At 47.7% G+C, this 21,335-nt stretch overlaps 8 protein-coding genes across 8 annotated transcripts; 4 read left to right on the forward strand and 4 right to left on the reverse strand.

Annotated features, from left to right (window-relative positions):
- Window positions 1–42: 42 nt before the first annotated feature.
- On the forward strand, window positions 43–1,694 carry F5891DRAFT_997992 (2-nitropropane dioxygenase). Its single transcript, XM_041378474.1, has 6 exons — window positions 43–225; window positions 278–347; window positions 410–542; window positions 591–731; window positions 780–1,183; window positions 1,236–1,694. The coding sequence occupies exons 1-6, from the start codon at window positions 159–161 to the stop codon at window positions 1,474–1,476; spliced, it is 1,056 nt and encodes a 351-aa protein (XP_041233535.1). The 5' UTR covers window positions 43–158; the 3' UTR covers window positions 1,477–1,694.
- Window positions 1,652–4,124, forward strand: F5891DRAFT_997994 (uncharacterized protein). The gene is made up of 12 exons (XM_041378475.1): window positions 1,652–1,787; window positions 1,854–1,971; window positions 2,030–2,206; window positions 2,267–2,383; window positions 2,430–2,498; window positions 2,553–2,684; window positions 2,739–2,861; window positions 2,912–2,980; window positions 3,031–3,126; window positions 3,179–3,359; window positions 3,418–3,545; window positions 3,598–4,124. Exons 1-12 carry the CDS (start codon window positions 1,708–1,710, stop codon window positions 3,652–3,654), a joined length of 1,347 nt encoding a protein of 448 aa, XP_041233536.1. The 5' UTR covers window positions 1,652–1,707; the 3' UTR covers window positions 3,655–4,124.
- On the forward strand, window positions 3,777–4,199 carry F5891DRAFT_1180979 (uncharacterized protein; the record flags this gene model as incomplete). Its single annotated transcript, XM_041365998.1, has 1 exon — window positions 3,777–4,199. The coding sequence occupies one exon, from the start codon at window positions 3,777–3,779 to the stop codon at window positions 4,197–4,199; it is 423 nt and encodes a 140-aa protein (XP_041233537.1).
- A 657-nt stretch (window positions 4,200–4,856) lies between these two features.
- Window positions 4,857–6,123, reverse strand: F5891DRAFT_221111 (uncharacterized protein). Its single transcript, XM_041370968.1, has 2 exons — window positions 5,031–6,123; window positions 4,857–4,975 (listed from the first exon to the last, which is right to left on the reverse strand). The coding sequence occupies exons 1-2, from the start codon at window positions 6,009–6,011 to the stop codon at window positions 4,889–4,891; spliced, it is 1,068 nt and encodes a 355-aa protein (XP_041233538.1). The 5' UTR covers window positions 6,012–6,123; the 3' UTR covers window positions 4,857–4,888.
- A 3,345-nt stretch (window positions 6,124–9,468) lies between these two features.
- On the forward strand, window positions 9,469–11,120 carry F5891DRAFT_938647 (uncharacterized protein; the record flags this gene model as incomplete). The annotated part of the gene is made up of 4 exons (XM_041374184.1): window positions 9,469–10,029; window positions 10,085–10,133; window positions 10,202–10,448; window positions 10,583–11,120. 4 exons carry the CDS (start codon window positions 9,469–9,471, stop codon window positions 11,118–11,120), a joined length of 1,395 nt encoding a protein of 464 aa, XP_041233539.1.
- Window positions 11,121–13,303: 2,183 nt separating this feature from the next.
- Window positions 13,304–14,281, reverse strand: F5891DRAFT_1135799 (uncharacterized protein; the record flags this gene model as incomplete). Its single annotated transcript, XM_041364799.1, has 1 exon — window positions 13,304–14,281. The coding sequence occupies one exon, from the start codon at window positions 14,279–14,281 to the stop codon at window positions 13,304–13,306; it is 978 nt and encodes a 325-aa protein (XP_041233540.1).
- A 2,927-nt stretch (window positions 14,282–17,208) lies between these two features.
- On the reverse strand, window positions 17,209–18,691 carry F5891DRAFT_1220691 (uncharacterized protein; the record flags this gene model as incomplete). The annotated part of the gene is made up of 2 exons (XM_041369409.1): window positions 17,209–17,749; window positions 17,813–18,691. The coding sequence occupies 2 exons, from the start codon at window positions 18,689–18,691 to the stop codon at window positions 17,633–17,635; spliced, it is 996 nt and encodes a 331-aa protein (XP_041233541.1). The 3' UTR covers window positions 17,209–17,632.
- A 349-nt stretch (window positions 18,692–19,040) lies between these two features.
- On the reverse strand, window positions 19,041–20,320 carry F5891DRAFT_1273657 (uncharacterized protein). The gene is made up of 4 exons (XM_041370147.1): window positions 20,239–20,320; window positions 19,246–20,188; window positions 19,155–19,196; window positions 19,041–19,101 (listed from the first exon to the last, which is right to left on the reverse strand). The coding sequence occupies exons 2-3, from the start codon at window positions 20,173–20,175 to the stop codon at window positions 19,173–19,175; spliced, it is 954 nt and encodes a 317-aa protein (XP_041233542.1). The 5' UTR covers window positions 20,176–20,188; window positions 20,239–20,320; the 3' UTR covers window positions 19,041–19,101; window positions 19,155–19,172.
- Between the last annotated feature and the right edge of the window lie 1,015 nt (window positions 20,321–21,335).

Consider the following 21,335-nt stretch of genomic DNA (forward strand, 5'->3'; position numbering starts at 1 on the left):
CTAATAACCGGAGGCATACATTTCCGACTCGGAACACTACATGCACATGATTACTGAATGGCATAACAGGCGCTCACCGGCCCTTGTTATTGATTCAAACGAGTTTCACGTCGTCTCCGTTCTGAAATCCACCATCTCTCTCTCCACCATCTGACACGATGTCTGTCATCATATCTACACCAATCACCGAGCTTTTTGGGATCAAACATCCCATATTGCTCGCAGGTTCGTGTCATAACTCTAGTGTTACCCTCCAGGGATTCTTATGACTCTGTAGGCATGAATGTGGCGGCTGGTCCGGAACTGGCAGCTGAAGTGACGAATGCAGGTGGACTAGGGTGTTATCGGTGGGCACGGCTATACCCCAAAGGTGCTCAGGCAGCAGGTACGTATCGCTGCGAGAGTTGAGCTCACATGGACATTTAAATACAACTCCGCCGCATCAGATTCAAGCTATCAAGAAGGACTTGAAGAATCCAGATGCACCATTTGGGGTTGACCTACTCATCCCCCAGGTTGGCGGGAATGCAAGGAAAACAAACGTAAGTCTTGTGCTACGTGTCAGTTCTCCGGCGCTGAATCCTCTGCAGTATGATTACCAAAATGGGAAACTAAATGAACTCATTGATATCATTATCGAGGAGAAAGCGGCTCTTTTCGTGTGCGCTGTCGGTGTGCCGCCAAGGCAGGTAGTCGATAAGTTACATAGCGCAGGTATACCCGTCATGAACGTGAGTTTCTTCTTATATCACGAGGGCGGTGTGCTCACGATGCCCTAGATGGTCGGACATCCCAAACATGTCCCGAAAGCGCTTGCAATGGGAGTTGATCTAATTTGCGCTCAGGCCGGGGAAGGCGGCGGTCACACAGGCGATGTCCCTGCATCAGTCCTTATTCCTGCGGTCGTTGACGCATGTCGCGGACATGTCTCTCCGCTGACAAAGAAGCCGGTATACGTTATCGGTGCTGGTGCGGTGTATGATGGGCGCGGACTCGCCGCAAATTTGGCGTGGGGAGCACAAGCGGTCTGGGTAGGCACCAGATTCGTTGCATCCACGGAAGCAAATGCGCCCAAGGCACACAAAGATGCGCTCGTAACCGCAGGATACGAGGACGCCGTCACGACCCTGATTTTTACCGGACGACCCCTCCGAGTCAGGAGAACGCCGTACGTCGAGGACTGGTATGTTTCTACCTTGTCACTGTTTAGCCTCTTGTTTCAACGTCCTTTTTAGGAATACCAATCGCCAAGCGGAGATTAAGGAACTTACATCCAAGGGTATTATTCCTGCGGCTTGGGACCTTGAACAACACCCAGAGAAGTCGCTAGAGGCTAGAACCTTCTTAATAGGAAGAGTGGCAGCACTTATCAATGAAGTGCTGCCTGCTCAGCAGATTGTGGATGAGATGGTGTCAGATGCAGCGAAGATACTGCAGCGCGGCGCTTCCCTAGTGTCGACTAAGGCAAAGCTATAGGTTATAGGTTTCTTAGATATATATTTGTTCGGGCGCCCGTATAGTGTGAATGACTTTTCTTTGTCTTGAAGCTTCAAGTTTTATGCGCGGATAGATATCACACTTACCCGATCCGGCCCCCGGATCACAGCGATCGGTTCGCGTTGGCACCACGTGATTCATTGTATGTGCCAACGAGCAATCAATGTCATTCATCCGCAAAGCATCACTCCTCTTGCGCAGTGCCGACTAATGGCCACACCAAGTACTGAGAGAATACAGCAAGCCGCTACGAAGCTATTAGAAGAAGCTCGTGCAGAGGGGAAATTGAGGCATGTTATATTTTTGTTACCGTATTCTGTAACTTTGTCGCGACTCATACCCATTGCCCATTGTAGCAAGCTCACCGTACGCATTGTGCGTGAGCGGTTAGAGGAAAGCCTTGACCTCTCACCTGGGACTTTAGACGCAAAAGAGTACAAGACGTCTATCAAGAAAACAGTCGTCGACTATCTGGTAAGGCAGAGTTTACGTCCGGACATTGACCTGCTTTCCTAATATTAACTTTCTGAAGGACAATGTTTCAACAACACCACTGAATGAGGAAGATGATGGAGAGAGCCAGCCAAAAACCTCAAAGAAACGCAAGGGAGGGGCCGACGAAGAGCTTGTCAAACCTCGCAAAGGCGCCTCTAAGCCCAAGGCGTCGCCCGGGAAGAACAATAAAGGAAAGCAAGTGCCCAAGTCCTCTGTGAGTTTTTGTGGCATTCCTTTATGTTCCGCCACTCGAACCCTGTTCTGTTACCTCTAGACTATAGTGGACTCTGAAGCGTCTGAAATGTCTGAAGACGAAGTTTCAGCTCGGAAGAAACAAGTCAAACCTCCGAAAAGCAAGGGCGAGCATGAAACGAAACCCTCTGGCCCCAAAGTATGCGCAATCTCTTCAAAATACCTACGTCACTAATGGCATACAGCGCTCTCAGAAGGCATCCAAAACCAAGAAGTTGACCAGCGGAACCGTTGTGAAGGAACATAAATCAGCTGTGAGTTGAAATTCTGTTATCTTGCGACTAGTCTTCTTCATTCACTACGTACAGTCTATTGTCGAGTCTTCTGGGGACGAGGCTGATGCTAAGCATGCATCCAAATCTGTTGTGACGTCTTCAAAGAAAGAAATACTGTCACCTAAGAAATCGCCTTCAAAGGAGAAACCTCTATCTAAACCTAAGGTGAAACACATTCCTTTCACTTCTGTATTTTGTGTGAACTGTTCTCCTCACCAGTCATCCACCAAGCAAAATGCGAAAAATGAGGTGGTCGACGAGCTCGAGCACGGAGCAAGTTCTTCCACCTCAAAGCCTCAGGAACCCGTCGTTCTGAAACATGCACTTCCCCACAGCGAACCTGTGTGTCCCATTTTTATGACCTACGTTTCACACAATTAATAGGCAATTAGGAGAATGACACTGATATGTCAGTAGTCGTCGATGAACCCCCGAAGAAAAGAAGGAAGAAACAGGAAAAGGTTTTTATCTCTCCCAATCGGTGTTCTGTGCTACTTCTGACAATGTATAGGATTCAAACAAGAAAGCCTCGACAGAACGTAAGAAGACACAGAAGAGCAACGCAGGAGGGTCATCTAAGGGTGATGAGACTGTCTCCAAACTCAAGGTAGAAGTGTCTCTACCTAACACATGCGAGACGTGGTTTGATTTTTGCGTAGGCTATAGTGGTTGCTTGTGGCGTACGCAAGGTGTGGAAGAAAGAATTCGCAGATTTGGATACACCGTCAGGCCAAGTTAAACGACTGAAAGAAATTCTCAAGGACTTAGGAATGACGGGTCGCCTCACTCTGGAAAAAGCAAAGACCATCAAAGCAGAGAGAGAATTCGCACAAGAACTTAGTATGTACTTGGAACGACTCGCGTTGAAAACCAAGCTTATAGTGACATGGTGTATTAGGGGATGTGCAAGATTTCGCAGAGGCAGAACGCCGGCGGGAAAGGAAGAAAGAAAAGAGGGAATCGCAGGATGAACAGTCGGGACCAGGAAGTGACGATGAGGACGAGGACCCACCACTCAAGAGGAAGGTTCGTGAATCATTTCCTATGTTCTTGTCTTTGGAATCATGATGTTCCTTAGAAAACTGCGGGTGCGAGCATTCTAGCCTTTTTGGGGGATCAGAGTGACGACGAATAAGTTGATGGTTTACTTCTCACATCTCCTTGATATTCCTTCTTGAATCCTATGTAACTTCCCACTGACTTGGCGTTTTGTACTACGTGCACCCCTGATGAAGCTGTATGACATCGTGGTCAGCGATGATCCTGCGTAATTTTTCTTTCCCGAAGACCACATCCCTTCTTGACTTGCCCGCGCCTGTCGTCGTAGAGGCGGCTCGCCAACATCCTTCAGCCCTTGTCCCGAAGGAGCATACTCGTCTTGATTCTGCCGAATACCTTCTGTTGCACTTCTGTCGTTTACGCCCCGAGTTGGATGTTGTACCTAACAAGGCTTTGTTTGCTCGTGATCACCCTTTTATCAAATGTTCGTTGCCCTCTGTATCCTGTCTGTGCGTTATCTCGGGCTACATTGAGATGTGGTTCTACGGAGAGGCTGTCGCGGCTGCTCTGCGCCGACTGTATAATGACTTCCTTGCTAATCAAGACCCTATACCGAACCATGTGCATGAACTCTCGAGTGTACCAGACGGGATCAAGGTCTACGAGGCTGCTGCCATTTGACAAGAACCTCTTCACGAAACCCGCCATCAAGGCGACGAAGGCCAAAGGGAAGCGAAAGGCCAACGGACCAGCAGGATATGCATAGCATGGGGCAGGCCAGAGTAACTTACTCTAAGTAAGGACACTTGAGGCAGCAAGTTTTTATCACTTGCTTGGAACTTTCGTGTCTAGCCTTTCTGACACCTCTTCCTCAATCTTCGTTCCTTGCGTTTGGGAGCGCAAGGCCGACGGTCCGGCAGGACAGCTGTCGTTTGCGAAGTAGGCACAGGCCGGAGTACTAGCAAGGTTGCCTGAGGCAGCAAGGTTGCTTGAATTTTCGTGCCGTACTTAGCGAGACCATCGGTCGTACGGTGCCATACCCTGAATATTGCTTGAAACCCACAGCTTTTGCTCGCTTCAGGACTTGTGTGGTGAACTGCTGAGTACTACTTCTGCCCAAACAACGGAAGCGGGGTCGTGAACTTGTGGTTGCCGAAACCCTTTTTTATTAAAAAAATACTTGTTTATTGTCCGTTGGGGAGAAGCCCTATGATAGACAAAACATGCTGTATATACTGTATGTAAGATTTCTCTCGTCTCGAATGATGGGTCTCGTTCAATGGTCGTGGCCGGAGCGGGGATGTTAACACCAACTGAAGGTGATAGGAATAGTGGAACCAACTTGAAGGGGGTTTGTTCGAGGTCTTAGTCTATGTTCTTTGCTTCTTCTTTTCTTTCGGCGGGCCGGAACCCACGACAGGTGGCAGTCTGAAGTCACGGTCAATCTCTAGTTTAATCTGTCATCGAAGATGTTAAGAAGTGTTGCAATGCCTATACAGAGATACTACGTACCGAAGCCGTTGCCTTATCGACGTTGAGGGCAAGTAAGTTGCTGAATTCTTCCATCTTCTCCTTGACATGGGCGGAGCAAGTGGTACAGCCCACATCCCTGACCTTCTGTATCGTCTTTTCTACCTCCGACCTCACGATATCGCCAGAGGGAGTGTCCCTCAATAACTCGAATGTTTCTTCCATATAAGTAGTCCACCAAGAGTACGGAGCAGATTTCCACAACTGGAATTTGGCTTCGTGACTCCGTGCGCATTTACAGATTGGGGGCTCTGATGATGCTCCCCATCTATCTACTCGCCGTGTGTCCAACAACCAATTACAGCCGCTTGGATTGCTGTAATGGTTCGTCATCCAATCCAAGTTGACAAGCAATGACGCTGCTGCAACGCTGCACTGCTTGTGGTACGTGAGCAGAGCGAGAAGGTCAGACGCGGTGATCATATCGATCTCTGGTAAACATGTGGGAATCAAGGGCTGTCGCAGGGTGTATCTGGCAGCGGTGATGGTTTCATGTGTGAGCCGTGCGTTCCGGGCGATTGCGAAGCAGCGAAGAGGCTCTGCCTCGAGGACCTTGGAGTTAACTAGAGCCTGACAAACCCTCCTCTCTATCAGGTCCAGCGAATACTTCTTCGCAACCCCGATGATAGCTTTGATGTCTATCAGATTATCAAGCGAGGGATCTTCCGCCAATGTGGAGGGGTAGCAGAACCTGAGGAAAGTGTCTAATATTTTGCTATTTTCCTGCATGGGAATGACAGGGAGACCATCCTTTGTATCATCACTCGTCCCAACTGCTGGTTGGGGGAGTTCAAACATAGTCTCGAAGAGCGGGGAGGCGAGGGCAAGAAAAAGCTTGAAGACGCGGAAATCAACCCTATCTGAGGACCGCAGGATAATATCAGCTTTTGGGTGGTCAAAGGGTGGTGATGCGCATGTGCAGTCAGGCATAATTGTTGAAAGCTGCGAAGACATTTGTTCCATCAGCAGAGATTTGTCGGATTCTTCAAGAGCTTCAAGTCAACTCTAGATGCGAATGTTTTGATGGGTGAACTTTGAAACGAACGGTACCCACCTATATACTATTGTAATTGATTCCTCGATAGTCCCTTGCATGCAGCAGGGCAGCGGGTAGCCTGGATTGAACTTCCTTGCCCACTGATGGTGCATCGGGGCTTACCAGAATCGTGATATTTGAATCGATCAGGTGATGATTTCACTGCATAGCATGTGTAGTTGTAGCATGCCTCGCGGTACTGTCCTGCAAAGAAGTTCGAGAATTGAGAAACGGAAATGTGGCACCTATCATCTGTTAGTCACGACCATCATCAAAGAAGCATAGGATTAAGGAGATGCGCCAATTTTGATCGCTTTGCCTGCACAACATCAAGCGGTGAAGTAACATGAGGATAACACACCGAACGTGCCCGGGCCTCGGTAGTCAGTAGTAGGCGCTCAAATGAACCCTTGCCCACCTTCCTTCTCGACGATTGAATGATACTTGACATGACACTCCTCGTGAAAGACAGGACCTCGCCATAGCAGGTGATCCCTGTGCCTGTAGGTCAGGTTCGAATTTCTCTTAACAAGCTTCTCGTGAATGTTTTCTATTGTGCTTCCATTCATAAGGGATGACACGGATCCATAACCATCGACACTGTATCTTTCTTCAACCACAATTGAGATTCAAGAGACATTGGTGATGACGCCATCTTCCCCCATCAGTGAGATGCTAGAGATGTAAGAGATTACAGCCTCCACCCCCATCATTGAAACAGGAGATGCATTAGCAATAACACACTCTTCCCCCATCAGTGAGACGCAGGAGATGCCAAGAGACTGTACCGAGTAGGTACGAGGTATTGTGGACCTGCTTGGTGAACAACGACTCATCACATGTTCAAACAACAGCGCGCTCCGAGGGTGGAATCCGGAGAGCAGTTTACAAATTGGCGACGATTGGCGAGACAAAGAAGATGGAGTGGGGGTGATCGCCGTGGCATTATCTCCCAGAGGCGACATTGTTACAAGTGATGAGATGGTTGGGTTGTGGAACTCCGAGACCGGGAAGATCAGTGCAAAATGGACTGGTCACACAAGAAACGTGTTGTCCGCGAGTTGGAGTCTGATTTGTGCGCGAGTTGTGAGTGGATCAGATGAGGGAACCGTAAGGGTCTGTAGAGAGCGGCGAAACTATCATGTTTGGTCCAATCAAGATGGCACATAGATTTGTGTACGCTGTGAGCTATTCGCCCGATTCCAGACAGATTGTGACCAATGGATACAAGAAGAATGCAATGCGAATGTGGGATGCCACTCTACAATTGAACATAGTTGACCAGTTTAAACTTTACGGTCACGGTTTGGACGTCGGATGCAAAGAAGTTTGTCTCCGTTGGCTCAATTAGGACTCCCATGGTTGAACCGTCGCTCATCACAATTGTTGGCCATCTCCTTGGCTTACAATGACCTTCTGCTAGCTTGCTCCTAGTAGCAAGAGCTTCACGCGATCGAACAGTGCATTTGTGGAATCTCGACACAAATTTACCTGTGAACCCCTTCGCCACGACGCTGGCGTGTATTGTGTAACTCTTTCCGCTGATGGAAAGCTGCTAGTAACGGGTTGCAATGTCCACATTGCGCACTTGTGGGACATCCATGTCATAATAAGATAAACTGGTCTCGTTTAATGTGAGTCTGACTCGGAGTACGTTGCCCACTCTATACTGATAGTGTTCTTTCTTAGCTACGAAAAGATGAATCGAAAGCGTGCATCACCTCATGGCTCTTTAATGATAGAGCACATCGATCTCCAACTCGTATAGGACGTAGCTGACAAGCCGTTTTTGGAGGTATGTGACGTGTTTTTCAACATCTTCGATGCTCGTAACTTGACATTCCAGGTTAATACTACGAGACAGCTCAAGGATACTTGAATCACATTTTTTTTGACTGCACGCAGGGGCACGTTCATGTGGGTCGTTATCATATCAGTTGGCTCTTATGCTGACCTCATGCTCTCAATACTCCGCAACACGCCATGTCTATATCCAGCCCTCTGCACGTCGTGGCAACAGTACTCTCGCCTCCTTGAGTTCACGTCCACGTGCGGCCATTAATCGCTTCTTGTTCTTCGAACGTTCTCCTTCCATCGACCACGATGCAACACCATTTCAGCAGCACCCTAGGCAACATTCTTCCCACCGACCCCCTGTTGTGGATATTGCGGCCGTCGAGGATAAAAGGGTATTATACTCGCTTGACTATACCCCCGGTACTCATGTATCTCGTAGACTTGATATGTTGCCCCACTCCGTAACAAAAAGAGCGAGGTTCAAGTCACTCAGATCCAAGGACAGTGAGAAGTTCAAAGGCATGATCATTGCCACCATGGAACCACCGCTACCGATTAAATGACCATGTCAATTTTTTCTCGGTGTCGTTAATATGTTGATCGAATTCTGTCACGTTTTTCTGCTTTACCTGTTCTGGGTTCATGCATGCATTGTTACCGTGAGTGCAAGAACCCCTTTTTAAAATGAGTAGGTGTGACTTGCTCGCTTTCAGTACATCGTCAGTTCTGCCACGGAGTCCCAAATCAGGAATGAATATATGCTGTGATATTACGCACATGTAGAATTCAGACTCGATACCCAGTTTGTATTGTGACAAGGCCGCTGTATCAACATTCTGGGGAAAGTTCGAAGTGAGTCATGAGACCGCATCGAGCCTCGCGGTGGTGATAAGTTCTTTATCCTCATACACACAGGGCGTAAGTTTGGCCTTCTCCTCTATTGCCAAATTTGGTTTCTTTCTCTATTGCCAAAATTGGTTTTCTCGTCTGCAACGCTGTCAGACTTCTCTTCTCTTCGAGGAGCAGATGCCAAAATAGGAATGTTTGCTTATCCGCAACTTATAGAGCGCAGGCTTTTACGTCTGTGACCTTCTCTTTACGGACTAACATCATTGATCATGAACTACTTTCCACTGCCCATGCTTGCTATTTGACTATATCGATATAACGGTATCCGATTGTCATGATATTTCAACGCGTCTGGTCTAGATCTCACATACGCTCTGCAGCTCAGAGTGCTCAGTCATCGTCTGCATTGGCAGCCGAGGGCCACAGAAACTTAAAGATCGACCTCCTCTCTTCGCCAACATCACTGAAATCGAGCAAGACGCACTCGGGTGGCATATACCCGGTGATAAGTAAGTTCTTTACATCATACAGAGCGCGGGTTTTACGTCTGGAAGATCATGGCTTGTCTCTTTATAGACTATCATGATTCATGATTGATCATGGAATCATTATTCAATTGACTATCGATATGATGGCATCCGATTATCATCATGGGGCGTTAGCTATAAAACGCGTCTCGTCGACATCTCTGATCTTCCATACCCTCCCAGCGGCAAACAAGTCACTCATCATCTAGCGATGGCATCGCCAATCAAGGACGACGATACTGTAAAGACACCTGAAGATTTTCCTCCACTCTTGTCCAAGAAATTCAACATCACTGATGTTAAGCAAGACGCGCTCAAGTGGGATAAGGAGTGGGAGGCGGCGATTGCATCTTCAACCGCAGCAGACGTCCTCAAGGAGATGTCTCGTTTCCTAGATGACTCTTGCTTCACTCCTGACGCCATGGAGTTCTTCCACCAGGATCTTCGCAGTGTCCAAAATAACGTAGCCAAAATTCTGCGTAACCTATTCGACGAAGGTCACTTTGACACCATCTGGTTGTTGTTGAATGTCGCGGAGAAGAAGAGACATATAAATGAAGGCCTGAAGGGGGCTTGTGAAGCACCTACGTTTTGGGGGCAAGATTGTCGTGCTCTTTGCCCGGAGGTCACAGTTTCGAACCTTCTGACGCAGGGCGGGAAGGCCTTCGTCGACTTTCTCGCTCGTGTCTTGGAGTTAACCGAGTCATCCCTTCAACCAGCATTCCTACCAAACCCATGGTGGGAACAGGCGTCGAACCTTGCCAAATCCATGGTGGGAAGAGACCCCGGATGTTCCACCTCGAAGACAGATATCCCAAGGCACAAAGCTTATGTTCGAAGTCGCGACTATCAATAGGAATAAGTTTATCGGCGAGTGTTTCCCACTCATATAACATCATGCGAGTCTAACATTGAATGAACAGGACATTTTATTATGTCCTCAGTGTTGTCAATCGTAAGTGACATCACCAATCGCAGCGGGGGGATGAAGGGGGTCCTACACGTCATGGAGAATACAAAGGGATATGTTGCTCGCGCTATAGCACAGGTCAAAACGATTTTCAGGGATAAACCTCTTGTCCGCTGCGAGAACTGCACGAAGACGCCAGAAGAAATCGGACAAGGTGTTCGCTTCATGGTGTGCAGTGTTTGCAAAGCGAAACTTAACTTCGAGATACATTATTGTTCTCAGTGAGTAGAAGTCCTTTAATTCTGTCTTCATAACTCCCTCATGATGTTGCATCATCCGCTAGATCCTGCCAGAAACAAGACTGGTCTCTCCACAAACGGACTTGTGGCAAGAAGCCAGTATCGAAGGGTCTAAGCGGAACCAAGGGAGACTCCCTTTGGGCATTCGGCGACTCTGATCCCACCGCCAACATGATTCGTGACTTTGGCAAGAAGGAAGGTCGGCATCTCACGAGCCTCAGAGACATTGGCGTAAATCCCTGTAAGGGTAAACGCACCCCTGCTGCGGACCGTCAAGCCGAGATGCTTGAAGCCGACCGAAATGTCGATTACTTCCTCTTCACTGCGAGCGGTGAAGCAGTTCGCTTTGTGATCGATGATCCAGGAGCTAAAATGATCTTCCGGATCAACCGCGGTTGGGTTATGACGAAGAGTAGTGACACCGGTCTTGATGCTATGGGAGAGTACATACTCAAAGCCATGAGCGGATATCCCGGATTGAGTCGGAGGATCATCCTGAAGCAACTCTGTGAAGAACACGGGGCGGGCACTACCAAAAAGATCATGGGGCTGGAGAAGAAGAGTCGAGAACATGGAAAGAGTACGTTTATAGAGGGTTGGGTGAAAGATTCTTCGTCCGTGTTTGGGGATTGGTCTTGGCTCGGATCGCTTTGAACATTTTGAAGTGGTATGAATTTCTGTCTTGCTCACTCATGCCATGATCTCATTGATCCACGTTTACAGGCGCTATGCATGTCAGAGATTCGGGTTTCGCTCGCGGCCATTAACCATGTTCTTCTGAAAATCTCAATTCCTCTTCGTTTTCATTTGGATTGACTTTGTCGATAGTCTTCAAATAAGTGTACAGTAGCCTATGCGTTCGATGAAGCTGAGCCTCGGCGGCGTTCGTTTACACATTAGTTTCAATACAATTGCAAGGCGCTAAATTTCCTACCTCGGGTCCTCCTGGTACCGTCGTCGGATGGAAAGAACCTTAGGCCTACATTCGACTTCTACTAAAGTACATAAGTCGGTTACATCGCGGTGTTCTAGAATGTACAATATGGTCTCGAGACTATGTACTAGTGTCAGACTACTCAGAACTATACGGCAACTTGTATGCCAACTTATACAATCTGAGTAGTTTTGAGAGTTTACTTCTTCTTCTTCTTCCCATCCTTTGTATTCGCAGTCTTCATTGGTGGCGCGGCCCGGGGGATAGCCTTCGAGGACGGGCCCGCAACGGAGGGATTAACGTCGAGACCGCTCGCCCCCATGAAATTCCGAGCCTTCGTTGATAGGGCAACTCGGGCCGGAACAAAGGGTTTAAGCAAATCCATGTCGAGATCAACCTTTTCAAATGCGATATCGTGAGCCTGATGCACTGCTAGCAAAGGAACAAAGCCATCAAGTCACCTCTGCCGTCAATATATCAACCATCGTGCTAAAAAACTCGGCGAATCCCGTCATATTGACCAAGATATTTGAACAACACCGCGAGCAACCAATAGCTCGAACGCCCCGAACTGTGTCACCGACCTCCGCAAGGACGGTGCGGCCAGATGGCTTGTCGCGCAGAGACATCAGACTTCTTTCCATGTAATCACTCCACCATTTCAATGGTCGTTGGCCATCGAGCAAGAATCGACTGCCGGACTCGCAGTTACAGGAGCCGCTTTGAATGATCCACTGGTATCCTGCTGCATTCAAGCTCAGGTAACTGTTGGTAATCCAGGATAGATCCACCCCCAAGGATTGCACCGATATCCCGCACCTCTGGTGATAGGTGAGTAGTGCAAGCAACTCCTTGGCTGTGATGAGGTCGATTTCTGGAACACTCGCAGGAATAAGAGATTGGCGGAGAGTATATTCGGCAGCGAGCGTGGCTTCCACGTTGAGCTGAGCACGCATTGCAACCGCAAAGCATGTCAAAGGCTCTTTATCCATGCGGCTTTTAAGCGCTCGACGAACTTTGTGTTCAAGCGGTTTCAAAGAATATTTCCTGGCTGCCTCAAGGACGGGTATGATATCTTCAATCTCATGCAGAGGAGGATCCTCTGCAAGAGTTGAAGGGTAGCAGAATCTGAGCCAGGTGTCGAGGACTCTGTGGTTTTCTTCCACGGGCACGACGGGCAGATCACCTTCGACCTGGTCTGACTGTGCTGCTTGCTCGATGATGGAGTCGAAAGACGACGAGGCGAGCTTCAGAAAGAGCGTGATCACATGAAAATCAACGCCGTCGGACGATCGAAGGATGATATCTGCTTTGGCATGCAGAAACGGCGGGGTTGCCACGAGGAGTTTCCTTTGTATGAACAGTATGGTCAAGCTGGTAATATCTTCCTAGGCGACAAGTTAAACTTACATTTGACTGTAGAGGGAACGCAATAACGATTGATAGATTCTGGAAGAACAACAAAGGGCGGTGTGGAAGAAACTTGATGAAGATATTGCCCACAGTGTACGTTATATATATTGAATTATTATATTCACAGCACATGCATTTGTCGTACTAGAATCTAACAGGAAAGTTACCAGCCGGAAGCTATCGGAGACCCATGGAGGAAAGGAATATTCGTAATTCTTGAGACATATTTCTACACAACTACACGCGATTCTTCCCTTAAGCAACCCCTAAGACTACACCTTGGTATTCAAGTTCAATGTACAACTGTTAGATCTGACCGAGTCGTGATTATTGGACACTGGGCGGTACTGGCCAAGTACTGGTACAAGTTTATAGACATGATCTGCCAGATGACGTCAAATAAGTGTTTTACCACAGTATTATATATTGCCTTACGGATGAGGATAGTTGCGATCAGAAGTCCATCTCCAGCTCGATCTGTTGGAAGCTATCAGAATTTGTCCGTGTTGTATAGCAAGGTACATACCGGAGCGACAGCCTCTTCTATTTTTAGAGCAAGCAAGTTGCTGAACTCCGTCATGCCTTCTTTCACCCGGCCAGGGCAAGCACCACAGTTCGTATTGCCTCTGACCTTTTGGATTGTCCTGTCCGCTGCCGTCCTCACAGTATCGCCACACGGGCTATCCTGTAGTAGCTCGTATACCTCCTGCATATATGTTGTCCACCATGCAAGTGGAGCGGAACCCCAAGGAAAGAATCTTCCGTCGGTACCCTGTCCGCAGTTGCAGTAATGCCCGTTATAGTGGGAGCCATTATTGAACAGCCAACTACAGCCATTCGTATTGACATAATGATCCGTCATCCATTTGAGATTCTTCATTAGGTCTTGTGCGGATATAATGCATTTTTTGTGGTATGTTAGTAGGGCAAGAAAGTCGGATGCGGTGATCAGGTCGATCTCTGCAAATAACGCAGGGATTAAGGGTTGCCGTAAGTTGTATCTGGCAGCGGTGATGGTTTCATGCTTGAGCCGCGCGTTCCTCGCAATGGCGAAGGAGCGAAGGGGGTCTATCTCAAGAACCTTGTGATTCGCTAGAGCCTGACATACTTTTCTCTCGATCAGGTCTAGTGAGTACTTCTTCGCAGCTGCGAGTACAGAGAGAATCTCTGTGAGATTGTCAAGAGAAGGATCTTCCGCCAGCGTCGATGGATAGCAAAACCTGAGAAACGTATCTAGAGTTTTGCTGTCCTCAGACACGGCGATGACTGCTAAGCCATCCTTCATCTCTTGATCGGAAGCACCGTCAGGAGCCTGAGGGAGGCCAAACAATGTTTCGAAGAACGGAGAGGCAAGGGAGAGGAAGAGCATGAAAACTCGAAACTCCACGCCATCAGCTGATCGTAAGATAACGTCTGCTTTAGCGTGATCGAATGGGGCTGAAGCACAAGTTTGTGTTGGTAATTCCATTGGCGATTATGATCTTTGTGGTGTTATGAATATGGCCGATCGTAGCTAGTAAGCTGAACTCACCAGTTGAAACTTGAAATTTGTGGGATGTGTGTGGGATGATGAAGAGGCTCTGAGAAAGTTAAGAGAATCGAACTGGCCATGCGCTTGCAGGCCTGTTAGGGCGCAGACCACTGCATTCGGCATTCATTAGTACATACATAGTGTGTTCTTTGGCCTCGTGGCCCTTTTGTACGTTGATGTTCAAATCAACCTGTGTATGTGCAAAGCGAGATGCATACGCGACGGTGATTAAAGAGATACGCAAAAAGATAAGCCACGTCGTGATATTGAAACTGGGGCTGTGGCAAGAAGTGACATTCCGACCAGTGTCTATAAGCGCAACAGCCACTTTCAAGTTGATGTGGGAGACTATAGCTCGATCCCTCTCCGTGGTATGAGCATCTAGCACGATTATTTCAACAACTCATGAACTTTACTAGTAGACTTAAGGTTCAACGGACGACTTACATGCGAGAACATTCTTCCACCGGTTAGACTAGGTTCATTTAGTATCAAGGTGGACATGAAGTAGTGATCGAGACGTTATAGTCACGTAATGACTTGTACATACGTGACTCAGTGAGCCCCAGATTTCAGTGAGGGCAACTCAAAGTCCCTCGAGACTTGCAGCGCCCGAACTAAAAACTTGTTAATTGAAACGGAGGTTAGCGCTATGGAGTATTCTCAGCTACCTCGACAGTCTTGTCAAGAGAAAAACGTCTATTAAACGTCAGAAGCTATCGAGAAAGGACGGTGTTGGCATGTTGCACATTCTTCCGACGACCTCGTCTCCTGTAATAGAAGGAATTTGCGTCTTTTAAATTCTGAACCTGGGAACAAAGAATCATAAACATAGCTAGCAGAGGCGCGTGGGTGATGACTCAAGGAACGGGGAGGCAAGGGAAAGGAGCGTGAACATTCGAAACCCAGCGCCATCAGTTGGAAGCAAAATTATGCCTGCTTTAGCGTAATCGAAGGGGACTGAGGCACAAGTTGTTATCGTTGATTCGTAATTTGGTTCTATGGTGCTGTCATTGAACTATTAGCATGGTGGGACATCGTAGCTAGTGACTTGAACTCACCATTTTGGATCTGTGAGATGGATGCTCATGGCAAAATTAATAAGAGTACACGGAAGACCGTAACGCTGTTTATACACCGTGACGGGTTGCAAATTGGGTTGCAACTTGCGGCCGACGGCCGTAGCAAAGTTAGTAGATGACCGGAACAAAACAAAGCGTGTAACGCGTCAGTCACTAGTCACGTTAACTGTGACCACCACACTTTCTGCCCCCCGACCTGCGGCACAGTGCACTACATATGTTTTACTGAGGCTGCCAATAATTCTAAATTCTAGGCATGGTAAACATATGCGTATACTATTATCAAGCTCATTATCACCTCTAGAGAGTTGAATACTATTTCTCGCCAACTGACAACAACTCGACGATCGCCCTGAACTTAGGGCATTGCACACGGAGTCCGTTCGGTAGTTGATATGTGTGGCATTGTGTGCGGAAATGCAGCTTTCAAGGTCACCATTTAGTTCTGGAAGATGCCAGATGAGCTGTTGTTGGAATGCTCTATCCACCTTGATGGTGTTCCCCTGAAAGATATGCGGTGAGTTATCCGTGCAAATCCTGACTACATATGTCCAACTTATTTATATTATCCTTGATTGTATACAGGACACGGGTTCTGCAACACATGCATCGAAAATCTTTTCCAAGCCGGATCTCCGCCTTTCGAATGTCCCACTTGTCGCAAGCGTACCCAGCGCAAGGATGCATTTCAAATATTCTCAGACCCTCATCGATCGCTCACACAACCTAGCACACAATTTCCACGTAGAGATTCGGGTATCGATATTTATTTTACACTTCCTGGCGACCCGGATTCGACTATGGGGCGCGTCTCTAGCCTCTGCAAGAAAACACGGCAGGACTACAACACTTGAATAAGCGTTTGGAACAGTTGCGACGGAATTTGTTGAGCGCGAAACAAGGAACGCGATGAGCTGGACGATCAGCATCAGGAGCTGCAAAGGGAGTACGACCTTCTTCAAGGCGCAGCATGCAGACCTCAAAAGCACATGCACGACTCATGAGAACGAGTGGCGCAAAGTCGAGCGCTCATCTGCTGTGCTGCAAAGTCGCTGAGAGTGCCGAGCAGACGTGGAGGGAAAATTGCAAAATTTCACAAAGAGACGCGCAAAATGTACGAAAGGAGAAAGAAGAACTAGATGGAGGAATGAAAGAGTTGGCGGAGAGAGCTAGAGAGTTTGAGCATCGTGCGCACAGAAACAAGGTGGCGGTAAGCATATACGTGCATTCCAGCAAGTATTGTTGATTCACCTCGCACTGGCAGTACGACAAATACAAAGGAAAATATGAGGCTCTGAAGGAAGAGAACGCGCGGCTTCAAAAAATCCAACACACCATAGAGATTCCAGAGGAACAATCTCTCTTATTCTAATCCTCAACCCTTTGCATATCGTTGCAGCAGTACTCTCACTTTCCTGGGGTCACGTCCACGTGCAGTCCTCCGTATAGGCCCTTTCGCCACACCTCCGATGTTCGTCTATGTCGTCGCAGACTTGCCCTACCACGTAAAAGGAACAAACCCAGACCTAAGGATAGAAAGAAATTCGAAGTCAACCTCGAGTAAATTATCGCACCATGAAACGCCTGTCACCGGTGAAACCACATGTATGACTGCAGCTGTTGCCACCTCCCAGTCCGTGTCAAGCTATTCCCCTGCTACACGTCCGTTGATCATGCTGGTAGCCACCACTGATCACAAGGCAGCTGCTTGTAATTTCGGGCACCATCCGTGCGTCGTTGATTCCCGTTTTATAATCCATGATCGTATTTTTCTCGATCTCGCTGATATATCAATCGGCTTACGGCGTTTCCTGCTTTACTGATCTTCCAGTTCCGCGAATTGCTCCTGATGACCACGAGACAAAATATTCATCCCCTTATTCATCTGATATGTAGATGAGCAACTCGCTTACTTTCAGGACAATAATCAGCTCGGTGCTAGCATGTCATCAGCGCCTGGCTTGTCTTGTGGCACAAATTTCTCAAAGCAGGCGTTTTAGAATGGCATGCACATCAGTGATCACCTGAGTTTGGCACTGAGACATGAATGCATGACATTCGACTTCTACTAAGTACATTGGTCAGTCGATGGTATTGCAGTGTTCCATAATGTACAATTTGATCTCGAGACTAGTGACAGACTACTTCGAACAATTATATACAACCTGTATGCCAACTTGTATGTAGAGTAGTTTTGAGAGTTCCCTCACTTCTTCCTCTTCCCGCCCCTCCCGCCCCTCCCGCCCTTCCCGCCCTTCTTCGTATCCCAGAACACGCTCTGTTTCATCCACCCCCTTGTTAGGGTGAGCATATCAAGATGAACCTTTTCAATTGCGATATTGTGAGCCTGATGCGCTGCTAGCAAAGGAACAACCCATCAAATCACCTTTGCTGTCAACGTATCAACCTTCCTGCTAAAAAGCTCGGCAAATCCCGTCATATTTACCAGGATATTTGAACAGCACCGCGAGCAACCAATAGCTCGAACACCCCGGACTGTATCACCGACCCCCGTAAGAACCGTATGGCCAGATGGCTTGTCGTACAAAGACACCAGACTTTTTTCCATGTAATCACACCACCATTTCAATGGTCGTTGACCATTGAGCAAGAATCGACTGCTGGACTCGCAGCCACAGGAGCCGCTAATGATCCATTGGTATTCTGTCGCATTCACGTTCGGGTAACTGCTGGTGATCCAAGATAGATCCGCCCCCAAGGGTTGCAACGATTTGCTGCACCTCTGATGATAGGTGAGTAGTGTGAGCAGCTCCTTTGCTGTGATGAGGTCGATTTCTGGAACGCTCTCAGGAATGAGAGATTGGCGGAGAGTATATTTTGCGGCGAGTGTGACTTCGATATCTAGCTGGGCACGCATTGCAATCGCAAAGCATCTCAAAGGCTCTCTCTCCATATGGCTTTTAAGCGCTTGGCGAACTTTGTGCTCAAGCGGTTTCAAAGAATATTTCCTGGCTGCCTCAAGCACAGGTATGATATCTTCAAATTCATGCAGAGGAGGATCCTCTGCAAGAGTTGAAGGGTAGCAGAATCTGAGCCAGATGTCCAGGACTCTGTGGTTTTCTACCACGGGCACGACGGGCAGATCACCTTCGATCTGGTTTGACTGTGCCGCTTGCTCGATGATAGAGTCAAAAGACGACGAGGCGAGTTTCAGAAAGAGCGCGATTACGCGAAAATCAACGCCATCGGACGATCGAAGGATAATATCTGCTTTGGTATGCAGAAATGGCGGGGCTACCGCCATGAGAAGTTTCCTTTGCATTAACAGTATGGTCAAGCTGGCAAAATCTTCCTGGGCAAAATTTAGACTGACCTTTGACTGTAGAGAGAATACAATAACGGTTAATGGATTCTGGAAGAGCAGCAAAAGGGCGATGTGGATGAAACTCGATGAAGATATTGAGAACGGTCATGTATATCAAATTGTTATTATATTCACAGCGTCGTACTAGATTTGATCAGGAAGGTCACCAACTTAACTGGAGGCTATGGAAGACCCATGGAGGAAAGGAATATTCGTAATCATTGAGATATATTTCTACATGCACTACTAGATCGGCGGTCCTTCCCTTAAGCAACCCCTAAGAGATACCCTTCCTTGATGTTCAACGTTCAACTGCTAGATATAACCGAGTCATGATTATTGGACACGATCTGCCAGATGATGTTAATAAAGTGTTTTACCGCAGTGTTGTATATTGCCTTACAGATGAGGATAGTTGCGATCAAAAATCCATCTCCAGCTCGATCTGTCGGGAGCTCTCAGGATCTGTTCGTGTTGTATAGCAAGGTACATACCGGAGCGACAGCTTCTTCGACTTTTAGAGCAAGCAAGTTGCTAAACTCCGTCATGCCTTCTTTTACCCGACCAGAGCAAGCAGCACAGGTCGCACTTCTGACCTTTTGGATTGTTCTGTCCGCTGCCGTCCTCACAGTATCCCCAGACGGGCTATCCTGTAATAGCTCGTATACCTCCTGCATATATGTCGTCCACCATGCAAGTGGAGCGGTATTCCAAGGCAAAAATCTCGTGTCAGTACCCTGTCCGCAGCAATACTGGTTGTAGCGGGGACGATTGAACAGCCAAATGCAGCTATCAATATTGCCATAATGATTCGTCATCCATGTGAAGTCCTTCATTAGGGCCTTTACGGCGATAGCGCATTTTTTATGGTATGTTAGTAGGGCAAGAAAGTCGGATGCAGTGATTAGGTCGATCTCTGCAAATAACGCAGGGATTAAGGGTTGCCGTAAGTTGTGTCTGGCAGCGGTGATGGTTTCATGCTTGAGCCGCGCGTTCCTCGCAATGGCGAAGGAGCGAAGGGGCTCTGTTTCAAGAACCTTGGGATTCGCCAGAGCCTGGCATACTTTTCTCTCAATCAGGTCTAGTGAATACTTCCTCGCAGCTGCGAGCACAGAAAGAACCTCTGTGAGGTTGTCAAGGCAAGGATCTTCCGCCAGCGTCGATGGATAGCAAAACCTGAGAAACAAATCTAGAGTTTTGCTGTCCTCAGACACAGCGATGACTGCTATGCCATCCTTCATCTCTTGATCAGAAGTCCCATCGGATGCCTGAGGGAGGCCAAACAATGTTTCGAAGAACGGAGAGGCAAGGGAGAGGAAGAGCATGAAAACTCGAAACTCCACGCCATCAGCTGATCGTAAGATAACGTCTGCTTTAGCGTGATCGAATGGGGCTGAAGCACAAGTTTGCGTTGGCAATTCCATTGGCGATTATGATCTTTTTGGTGTCATGAATATGGCTGATCGTAGCTAGTAAGCTGAACTCACCAGTTGAGACTTGAGATTCGTGGGGTGTGCTTGTGGGATGAAGAGGCTCTGATAAAGTCAAGAGACTCGAACTGGTCATGCGCTGGCAGGTTGCCTGTTAGGGCGCAGACCACTGCAGAAGTTCGGCATTTATTACATACATCGTGTCTTCTTTGACCTCACGGCCCTTTGGTCCGTTGATGTTCAGATCAACCTGGGTATTTGCAAAGCGAGATAGTACGCGATGGTGATCAAGAAGATACGCAGGAAGATAAGCCATGTGGTGATATTGAAACTAGGGCAGTGGCAAGTGACAATTTAACCAGTGTCTAGTGCAACAGCCACTTTGTCGACCTGGAAGGCTATAGCTCAATCTTTTGCGTGATATAGGCATCTATCACGATTTCTGCCTTCGATCAGCAACCTATAAATTGTTCTAGTAGAGTTAGGGTTCAACAGGACGACTTACCTGCGAGAACATTCCTTCACTGCTCAAGTTCAATCATGAGATCTTGAGAAGTGGTCGACGGTGTTGCGGTGTCGCACATTCTTTCGATGCAAGTGCGGAACCTGGTCTCTCGTAGTCAGGTCGTGAAAGAAGGAAGTCTAAACGTTTTGTCATTTTCAATCCTGAACCTGGAAACAAAAAAATCATGAACATAGCAAAGACGCTTTGGTTTGTTTTTGAAGTCGACGTTGATGTAGATCTTACAGAACATCTTGAGGCTTGTCTGAGGCCATAGATTACTGGGTTCTGTGTTTCAAGCAATTCAGCTAGATCGTAACAGCCAAGACTCGTGCACCGAAAACATGGATTCATAGTGATAGAATATAGGCGGCCAGAAGCAGAAAGTTGAGAGAATAAGTAGCAGGCCTTGCCAACGACGGATGATGCTACAACTGATATCACTATCAAGAACCCATGTTTATGAAACAAGAGAAAAGGTTGTGACAGACATGTAAGTAGAAATACCTGGCTGGCTGGTCCCCCAGGTATTCGAATGCAACTCTTCGACAATCTGGACTGAGTCAATAGGAACAGGAGGGTGCTGAGTGCTGCTCACTCTTGTTGATGGGCATGATGCCGTTGTTTTTCTATGGGACTGTATACTGCCTTG

This window comes from Suillus fuscotomentosus, assembly GCF_016647785.1.
Source record: "Suillus fuscotomentosus strain FC203 chromosome Unknown F5891scaffold_2, whole genome shotgun sequence".
Lineage (NCBI taxonomy): Eukaryota > Fungi > Basidiomycota > Agaricomycetes > Boletales > Suillaceae > Suillus > Suillus fuscotomentosus.

What these genes read in the sequence shown, in the direction of transcription:
- F5891DRAFT_997992 (XM_041378474.1), top strand. Translation starts at nt 159, where the DNA reads ATGTCTGTCATCATATCTACACCAATCACCGAGCTTTTTGGGATCAAA. An exon ending in GGTGGACTAGGGTGTTATCG is followed by an intron (nt 348 to 409) that starts GTGGGCACGGCT and finishes GCGAGAGTTGAG; the next exon opens with CTCACATGGACATTTAAATA. An exon ending in ACGCCGTACGTCGAGGACTG is followed by an intron (nt 1,184 to 1,235) that starts GTATGTTTCTAC and finishes CGTCCTTTTTAG; the next exon opens with GAATACCAATCGCCAAGCGG.
- F5891DRAFT_221111 (XM_041370968.1), bottom strand. Translation starts at nt 6,011, where the DNA reads ATGGAACAAATGTCTTCGCAGCTTTCAACAATTATGCCTGACTGCACA. An exon ending in TCGATAAGGCAACGGCTTCG is followed by an intron (nt 4,976 to 5,030) that starts GTACGTAGTATC and finishes CTTCGATGACAG; the next exon opens with ATTAAACTAGAGATTGACCG.
- F5891DRAFT_997994 (XM_041378475.1), top strand. Translation starts at nt 1,708, where the DNA reads ATGGCCACACCAAGTACTGAGAGAATACAGCAAGCCGCTACGAAGCTA. An exon ending in AACCTCTATCTAAACCTAAG is followed by an intron (nt 2,685 to 2,738) that starts GTGAAACACATT and finishes TCTCCTCACCAG; the next exon opens with TCATCCACCAAGCAAAATGC. An exon ending in AGACTGTCTCCAAACTCAAG is followed by an intron (nt 3,127 to 3,178) that starts GTAGAAGTGTCT and finishes ATTTTTGCGTAG; the next exon opens with GCTATAGTGGTTGCTTGTGG.
- F5891DRAFT_1273657 (XM_041370147.1), bottom strand. Translation starts at nt 20,175, where the DNA reads ATGGAATTGCCAACGCAAACTTGTGCTTCAGCCCCATTCGATCACGCT. An exon ending in TCGAAGAAGCTGTCGCTCCG is followed by an intron (nt 19,197 to 19,245) that starts GTATGTACCTTG and finishes AGCTCCCGACAG; the next exon opens with ATCGAGCTGGAGATGGATTT.